At 41.0% G+C, this 9,590-nt stretch overlaps 1 protein-coding gene across 1 annotated transcript; it reads right to left on the bottom strand.

Moving 5' to 3' along the window:
- Window positions 1-392: 392 nt before the first annotated feature.
- MRPS14 (mitochondrial ribosomal protein S14) lies at window positions 393-9,539 on the bottom strand. Its single transcript, XM_017866962.1, has 3 exons — window positions 9,416-9,539; window positions 4,459-4,617; window positions 393-838 (listed from the first exon to the last, which is right to left on the bottom strand). The coding sequence occupies exons 1-3, from the start codon at window positions 9,458-9,460 to the stop codon at window positions 656-658; spliced, it is 387 nt and encodes a 128-aa protein (XP_017722451.1). The 5' UTR covers window positions 9,461-9,539; the 3' UTR covers window positions 393-655.
- Window positions 9,540-9,590: the final 51 nt, after the last annotated feature.

Consider the following 9,590-nt stretch of genomic DNA (forward strand, 5'->3'; position numbering starts at 1 on the left):
ATTAAATAAACATAAAAATAGGGAATATATACTGTTCCAACAAAACTTTTCCTCTGGATGGAAACCTTCAAGGACTTAAAGAGGCATAATTTGTTTTAAAGTCCCTTAAGGATGGACAAGAAAACATTTAGTGGTTCTTTTCTTCAGCCATCACACAAAGAAGTGGAGCATCAGATAATCCAGAATAGCAGCCTTGCTATCCAATCTACTGTTTATCCAACAGTAATAGGCAGGGGAGCTCTGCAGGTCGGGAAAGCTAGCCCAGGATTACAAACTGCCATAAATGAGCTACATGTCAATTAGTTGGATTATGTATAACATTTTATGAAATAATGCTCTTAAAAACAAAAACCCTTATATGTTACTAAAAGATTAAACTTAAAAGGAGGGTATAAAAAACATATTCACAGAAAATATTTATTATACTACTCTTTGCACTATGTATGGAACAGTATGTTTATTAAGTCCAAGAGAAAAGATAATTCACTGACATGAAACACCCAAATTTCTTCATTTTAAAAGTAGTTTAGAGATAGCATCAGGTAGGCCAAACAACTGCACTGGGCCCCTGTAGAGATTAGGGTTTGGTCTATTAAAAAAATCTTTTCTTGCTGGAACTGGCTTCCCTGCAAGCTCAATAGGTTCTGGAGCTCATTTACCAGATTGCTCGCTGGATCCCAGAAAGTTGCCCGTGGTCAGCTAAGTGACGGAAGACTATACGACTAAGCCTCCAGCGCCGCTTCACACCACGCGGACGGGACGTCATAACACACCGATTTCTGATTCTAACAGGACAGCTATCCCGTGGGAGGGCAGCGATTTCTTCATCGGCCACGTCCTAAGGGAAATCACATTATTACACAGATCGCATTACATTGTTGCACATGTATTTTGCTCCTTCTCACTGGCAGGTAACTTACTTTTTTTTTTTGAGACAGAGTCTTGCTCTGTCACCCAGGCTATGGGTGACAGATTGTGCAATGACACAATCTCGGCTCACTGCAACCTCTGCCTCCTGGGTTCAAGTGATTCTCCTGCCTCAGCCTCCCAAGTAGCTGAGATTACAGGTGTGCACTAGCACACTCAGCTAATTTTTTGTATTTTAGTAGAGACGGGGTTTTGCCACGTTGCCCAGGCTGGTCTCAAACTCCTGAGCTCTGGCAATCCGCCTGTCTCGGCTTCCCAAAGTGCTAGGATTACAGGTGTGAGCTACAGCACCCGGCCACTGGCAGGTAATTTTCATTGCATGAGTACCATAATTCATTTATCCATCCTACCTTTGATGGTCATCTGGGTCATCTTCCGATTTGAGCGAATATGAATAGTACAGCTACATACTTTTGTTTAAGTCATTGGTAAAGTATGTGAATGTATTTCTGTTGCCTCCTCACGTTTTTTGAATCACAGAAGTTTGAAACCTCTGGGCTGATGATCAAATAGGAAGGAATGTGGCTTGAGATAAGACTAGAGAAGGAGGAAGGAGAGTATCACATGGAGCCCTGATGTCTATGGTAAAGATTCTGACAACTGGAGAAGTAAAGGGGAGAGATCAGATGAGGTTTATATTTTAAAAAATCATTTGCAAGGTAGAGGATGAATCAGGTAAGGGCAAAGTGGTTGAGGGGACAAAAGGAGGGATTACAGCAGTAGCTAGGGCTCAGGTTTTGTCAGTAGAGATTTCTTCCTATGTATGTGTTCAAGAGTGTGAGTGTTCATAATATTCACTTTAATCTGATAAGTGTCCTGACAAGTATGATGGACCCTGTGCTAGACTGTCATGCAAGCAAAATAACACATTAAGAGAACACAAATTAAATGAAAGTATATACAAACCAAAATTAACACAAAAGCTTATTGCATGTGTTACCATTATGAACTAACAGAATTATATAAAACAATATGATTGCCAGGTGCAGTGGCTCATGCCTGTAATCCCAGCACTTTGGGAGGCTGAGGTGGGCGGATCACCTGAGGTCGGTAGTTTGCGACCGGCCTGACCAACATAGAGAAACCCCGTTTCTACTAAAAGACAAAATTAGCTGGGTGTGGTGGTGCATGCCTGTAATCCCAGCTGGCTGGGAGGCTAAGGCAAGAGAATTGCTTGAACCCAGGAGGCAGATGTGGTGAGCCGAGATCGTGCCACTGCACTCCAGCCTGGGCAACAAGAGCAAAACCCCATCTCAAAACAAAACAAAATGAAAAAACAACATGACTGAGCCATTGAGTAGTAAACAATAAATGCTATAAAAGGAACTGGAGAGAAGAAATGACTGGGCGGGAAGATTGAAGCCAGGTTTCATGGAGGTGGACTTTAAAGAATGGCTAGAAATTACTGATTGATTGATTGGTTGATACATACCCCTCCTTGTTCCCTGAAAGATTTAAGGCAGTTTACAAATGAGGAAACTGGGGCAAAGAGAAATGACAGTAGAAAAGATAAAAGCCTCAGGAACACAAAAGTGCATGCTGTAAAAGCCTGAGTTTGTTAGAACTGGGACATAAATTTGACTTGTAAGAAACTTAGCAGGCAGCAGAGAACCATGATCAGTTTACATGATTCAGACTCTGCACAGTTATTGCTGCTAGTCATACCAGAGACACTTCTTCTGGGTGTCTTCATAAAGGTACTCAAACAACACACCCCAGCTGTATTAAGGTATAATTGACAAATAAAATTGCATATATTTAAGGCATACGATGTCATGATTTGTTGAACATATACATTGTGAAATGATTACCACAATGAAGCTAATGAATGCATCCTTCACCTCACAAGATTACCTTTTGTGTGTGTGTGTGTGTGTGTGTGTGTGTGTGTTAAGAACACTTCAGATCTACTCTCTTAGCAATTTCAAGTACACAATACAGTACTATTGACTATAGTCACGGTGCTGTGCATTAGCTCCACAGAACTGATTCATCTTACAACAAAGTACACCCTTTGACCAGTATCTCCTGATTTCCCCCTGCCCCCCATACCCCCCATACACCCTCGTCCTCCTAGCTCCAAGCAGCCACCATCCTGCTTCCCTGCCTCTATGAACAACATCTTGAGCTCAGTTTCTCCCGGGCCCCACAATTTTTTTTTTTTTTTTTTTGAGACACAGTCTTGCTCTGTCACCCAGGCTGGAGTGTAGTGGCATGATCTCGGTTCACTGCAACCTCTGCCCCCCGAGTTCAAGCAATTCTCCTGCCTCAGCCTCCCGAATAGCTGGGATTACAGGTATGTGCCATTTGCACTCATTTAAGTTTTGTATTTTCAGTAGAGACAGGGTTTGGCCAGGTTGGTCTTGAACTCCTGACCTCAGGTGATCTGTCCGCCTCAGCTTCCCAAAGTGTTGGGATAACAGGCATGAGCCACTGTGCCTGGCCTGCCACTTCTTATTACTCCCTAAATGTAGGAAAGTAGCTTAATGCCACTTTAGTGTAAGCCATAACCCAGTGGTCCAAGGCCCTCAGTTTTCTGCTCATCTGGCTTAATCTAGACAAGACTAAAAAGAAACCATAGTAATAAATAGGATGTATATCATTCTGTCAACTTCTTTAAATGTAGTTTTTAAAAAATCTGAGTTCTCAATAAGTTGAGTGGCCTTGAGTTTAATTTATAGCTCCCTAATAAGCCTGTTTAACGCAGATATGCTACATCACCACTTAGGTGCAGGGCTTTATGCTTCAGAAAGCCAAGCAAGGTGGACATCCTCTTATTCAACCCAAGCAGTGTGACAAGAAAGTAAGCCTTAATGGAAAGGCACTTCAGCACACAGAGGTGGGCAAGGGAGTTCAGGGAGACAGGCTCAGAATGGTACTGGGTAAGGAACAGTATCAACATCAGCAATGCCTCCCAATGCCTTGCCAGTTAAAAGATTGCGATGAGGCTGGGCACAGTGGCTCACGCCTGTAATCCTAGCACTTTGGGAGGCCCAGATGGGTGGATCACAAGGTCAGGAGTTCGAGACCAGCCTGGCTAACATGGTGAAGCCCCGTCTCTACTAAAAATACAAAAATTAGCTGGGCATGGTGACATGCGCCTGTAATCCCAGTTACTCAGGAGACTGAGGCAGGAGAATTGCTTTAACCTGGGAGGCAGAGGTTGCGGTGAGCCGAGATTGCACCATTGCACTCCAGCCCAGGGGACAGAGCAAGACACCATCTCAAAAAAAAAAAAAAAAAAAAACAAGATTGGGATGAAGTCAGGGAGAGACCTTAGGTGAAAATAATACCCAGTTTACCAGTACTTTCTAAGGCTGGCATAATGAAACAGTTGAAAGGCTAGTTAGGAGTGAATAGTCTTTAATTTGAAACTCACCAAAATCAGTTTCAAGGCTATTTGTTTACATTGATGTGGATCTTATTCTCCAGAAATTATATTGATACCAAGTCACAACAAACAGTATCAAAAGCGATCTGATGTGAGTTAAGGATCTTGTGGTACAAAGGGACTCATCTTAATTAGCTAACCTGAAGAGTTTTTGGCAAAATGGTATTCTTCCTGAGTGAATTAATACGTAGCCTCTCATCTGCGTATTCATAGGCCATTTTTCGTCTCTTCACATCGCGCCACATTCTCCAGTCTACGTAGTGACTTCGAACTTGGCCTGAAGCTGATGAAGGAACCATCTGAAAGACAGAGACAAGGGACCAGTGAAGGATAGCCAGGCCCATATTCTGAGTGTTCCTCAATCCTGCAATTCTCTTTCTGCCACCATTTATGATCTAGTATTCAAGAGTTGTTTTAGATCAGTTTAATAATTTAAGATAATAGACTTCCTAATTCAGAATAAATAAGTTTTATGGATGTATATTAAGTCAAAATCATAATATAATGCAATAACATATGTATTAGAAGGTGAAAGACAGATTTTCAGAAATTTTTATTATTCTGTTCGACCTGTACTTAGGCCAATAGTCACATGGTTCAAAAATCAAAAAGGTATAAAAAGACACACAGTGAAAAGTCTCCCCACACCTCATTCCTCACCTGCCCAGTGACTCCTATGCCCCACAGGTATCCACTGTTTCCAGTTTCTTTTTTATCTTTCAGAGATTTTTGTCTGTATACACTCCCCTCCCATTTTTCATTCCCTCTTTTCAGTTAACAATATACGTTAGAGATCTTTCAATATCTGAATGTAAAAAGCTTCCCCATTTTCTTCATATTGCATAATCCACTATATAGAAGCATCATAATTTAACCTGCCACATATTGCTGGACAGACCTCACTATTTATCATTATAAACAATGCTGCAGTGAATAATGTCTTAGAAATCATTTCATATGTATTTCTATATATCTTAAAGATACATTATTATTTATTTATTTTACTTTTTTGAGATGGAATCTAGCTCTGTCACCCAGGCTGGAGTGCAGTGGTGCAATCTCGGCTCACTGCAACATACGCCTCCCGGGTTCAAGCAATTCTCATGCCTCAGCCTCCTAAGTAGCTCAGACTACAGGTGCCCGCCACCACATCTGGCTGTTTTTTGTTTTTTGTATTTTTAGTACAGACGGGGTTTCACCATGTTGGCCAGGCTGGTCTTGAACTCCTGACCTCAAGTGATCCATCCATCTCGGCCTCCCAAAGCTGAGATTACAGGAATGAGCCACTGTACCCAACGAGGATAAATTATTGGGAGCAAAACTGCTAGGTCAAAGGGTACTTTAAAACTATCACTGACCTAATACTTCTCAGCACTAGTTGTCCAGTAATAAGACAGTATATTCCTTGTAGTCTCATATTTTCGTGGTGATAATTTACAGTTTTGACTGACAGTACAGGCAAAGGGAGTATAGATCGCAAGAAACGTAAGTCTCTCTCAAACCAGAGGAAATATTACATGTTAATTAAATTGCCCCTATAGAAAAATGATGGCTTCTGATAAGTGATGTTTGTAAACTTATATGTATAGCAAAATATAAAACTGAAAATAAGAATACTATAAATAGAAAGCCAACATTTTTTCAGTCTATTGACAAAAGATAAACTGAACATCTTCAGTGCTCACATTACTAAACAAAAGTTCCATGGGGAAATATAACAATTCTGCAATCACCTTTTGGAAAAAAGATAAGCAGGAATAGAATGTGAATATTGATGTGGCATATGACTGAGTCCAGTGAATGCCTTGGTAACCATGGCTGGAAACGCTTGTCCCAGAAAGACGGGCTTTGAAATGTTGATAGAATTTTTACTAAAGTGGGGACAGGGGAGGGGAGAAAAGCTAGTTTGTCCAAACAAAACATAGAAAAGAACAATATACATTCATAAGATCAAGGAGAAATCATTCTGGCTGAAAGAAACCATTCACCTTGAGGGGCAATGTGAGGTTTGCTTTTACCTATGAAATTGAGGGTACAGGGGATTTAGAAAACAAGATTAAGCATTTCGTCTTTGAATTCTTTTTCAAAGTATTCCTAATCAAATTCTCCTAGAACACTTCTATTAGTTTTTAAAAACAGTCTTTCATTCTATTTTGCATACCTTGTTTTCTTACTAGAAAAATAATAACACTTTTTTTTTTTTTTTGAGATGGGAGTTTTGTTCTTGTTGCCCAGGCTGGAGTGCAATGGCATGACCTCAGCTCACTGCAACCTCTGCCTCCCAGGTTCAACCGATTCTCCTGCCTCAGCCTCCCGAGTAGCTGGGATTATAGGCGCCCGCCACCACGTTTGGCTAATTTTGTATTTTTAGTAGAGATGTGGTTTCTCCATGTTGGTCAGGCTGGTCTTGAAATCGGGAAGTAATACACTTTTAAAATAAAATATTTATTGGCCTATTACATTATTTCTTCTGTGAATGCTTTTATGTCCTTTGCATTTCTACTGTGGTGTATTTCCTTACCAGCTTATAATGGTGCTTTATAGATTAAGGCTGCATCTATTCTGCTCTGTACACATCTTATCCTGCCCCAATCTCTTACCCCTCTTCAGCTCCTAAAATCTTTCCACTGGGCCCTCCAAATCCATGGTCTACCATCAAAATCTTTTAAATTCTCAACTTCTCTTAACATCTCCTTCACCTTTCGCTCTGGCCAAATTTTAAATCCCTCCTCACAGCTTTTCCTGTAGCTCCTTTTTCTTCCATAACTGGGCCTAGAGATGGGATAGGTAAGTGTCTTCCTTGCTCTTCATTGCAACTTCCAGTTCTCCTTCCTTCCTGAAAGCTCCTGGCTTTGACTCATGCCATTGGGCTTACTACCTTCCACTACCTCTCATCATTACAGTCATCTACCAAAGCCCCTGCTACTCCCTTTCATTTTTCCACGATTTTGGATCCTGGCTTACTGTCACTCTCTCCAATATTCTTGCTATCTTAATTCCTGGTGATTTCAATATACATGAAATTATACCCTAATCACTCTGTCTTAACACCTCTCCTTCAATGATTTTTGTCACTCTTGTTTAACTATTCAATTCCATGCCCATGTCGTGGGTATTTTATTATTAATAAGTGCAAGTTCTCTATTATCTCACTTTGTATATCTCATTCTCTATCACTTCTTTCTAGCTTGCTCCTTGTAACACCCCAATAACAATGCTTCTGGGACTTTCAATCCATTGATCCTACCATTTTTCACTTTTTTCACTCAGCTTTTGATTTCCTTTCGTCCTCTCTCACCCAGCCTGAATTCCTTTGTTCTATAAATACAATGTTCTCTTGAATACACCATCAACTCTCTGGCCCCTCTGTCACTTCTCTGTACTTACTCCAATTCTCCTGACCATTCCTTCTGTCCATTTCCAACTCTTTTACATGGTCTCTTTCCCCTTAAATCTCTGACACTTGCTCCCACATCCTCACACTCAGCTGATGACTTCACCTTCTCCTTAATTATAAAATTAGAAGAAATCAAAAGAGCATTTCTATAAATGCTCACCATCACAGTGACTCACTTACTAGCATCTGTACCATATGTTCTACATTCCCTTCTGTTATCAGAGATCCACTCTGTCCAATAGAGTAGCCGCTAACCACATAGGGGTATTAAACACTTGTAATATAACTAGTACAACTGGGGAATGTAATTATTTTAATTAACTTAAAATTAAAAACCAAAGCATTGTAAACATTAAACAACTTTATTATTTTGGTAGAACTATATTTTCCATTTTAATTATGGGAAATTTATCATCCAAACTGAGATATGCTTTCAGTGTTTGAAAATCTAGTATGAAAAAAAGAATGTAACTATTTCATATGTCATTGTTATATTGATTCCATGTTAGAACCACAATATTTTAGATATACCTGGTTAAATATTATATTAAACTTAATTTCATCTACTTCTTACTTTTTAAATGTGGCTACTAGAAAAATTTTAAATTACACATGTGGTTCACATTATATTTCTATGGACAAAACTGCTACAGATGAACTGTCCAGGTTCCTAAGACCAAACTTCATGACTTCATGCACAAGACCCCATCGACTTTTTTTTTTTCTTTTTTTTTTAATGTTTTTGGTATTTTTAGGGCTAGTCAAGTGAAGCAGCGGGAGTGGAGAAGGAACAAATAAATCTGTATCTGGTTGTGATCAATTAGTTTTAAACACCACTGCAGTCTAACCAGCCTCCATTGCCTCTTGCCTACATAAAGGTACAGCTCTAGCAATTCTTCCCTCTTCTATATCATCAATTTTTAATACTACAGGATCTTTCCCTTTCATACACAAACATGCTGTTTTCCCTGCCATGTTAAAACAACTCCCCCGCCACCCCAGTTATTGACCCAGTTTTTTTGCTCTCCTTTACAGCAAACCTCCTTTAAAGGCTTATCTATACTCCAATTTCTTTCCTCCTATTCTCTATAAGGGTTTCGTCCCCATAACATCTTCAGAACACCTGTGATTAAGGTTCCAACAACTAAACTCGTCACACCTGTGATTAAGGTTCCAACAACTAAACTCGTCGCACCTGTGATTAAGGTTCCAACCCTGCTAAACTCGTCAGCCAATTCTCAGCACTTCTTTTTAATTGATTTATCAACTTTGAGCAGAGTTGCCCACTCCTTACACTTTGAAATTCTGTCATCCTTTGCTTCCCGGCTATCCCACTCCCCTAGTTTTCCACCTCCCTAGCTGACAGCCCCTTTCAATCTCCTTTGCACGGGTCTCATCTCTTAACGTTAGAAGTCTCTGAAAGCTCAATCCTCGTACCTCGTCTCCCATCTACTCACTCTCTTCTAAATCGGAGTCAAGCTCACATCTTTTAATACCAGTTAGTTATATGCTTACGAAAACCAAACTGGCATCTGCAGCTCGGACCTCCCCTGAACCAAGCCCAAGCGGGGAAGAGGGTGGAGGGAGAACCCCTGGACTGGTCCTCACTGAGCACTACAGGTGGCAGAGTCGTGGGGGACCCGAGGGTTACGAGATTCAGGGGTGAGGGGTAGCGGTGTGGATAAAGGTAGGAGCCTGACCTGCTTCAACGTCCGAAGCAACGAACCCAGCATGAAGGCCGCCATGTTGTCCGCCGCAAACTACAAAGCGCTGCAACTTTATTGACACTACCGAATAGCCTAGGACACGAGGGGCGGGGCCTGGGTCGCTTGGGGCGCGGCGGGGCGCGGCGGGGCGCGGCGGGGCGCGGCGGGG

This window comes from Rhinopithecus bieti, unplaced genomic scaffold (assembly GCF_001698545.2).
Source record: "Rhinopithecus bieti isolate Rb0 unplaced genomic scaffold, ASM169854v2 scaffold_1853, whole genome shotgun sequence".
NCBI classification, from domain to species: Eukaryota; Metazoa; Chordata; class Mammalia; order Primates; family Cercopithecidae; genus Rhinopithecus; species Rhinopithecus bieti.

Excerpts from the sequence above, each read along its gene's own strand:
- MRPS14 (XM_017866962.1), bottom strand. The coding sequence starts at position 9,460 with ATGGCGGCCTTCATGCTGGGTTCGTTGCTTCGGACGTTGAAGCAG. Across the intron at positions 4,618-9,415 it reads TGCTTCGGACGTTGAAGCAG|ATGGTTCCTTCATCAGCTTC; the intron begins GTCAGGCTCCTA and ends TCTGTCTTTCAG. Across the intron at positions 839-4,458 it reads TTTTGCCAAAAACTCTTCAG|GACGTGGCCGATGAAGAAAT; the intron begins GTTAGCTAATTA and ends GATTTCCCTTAG.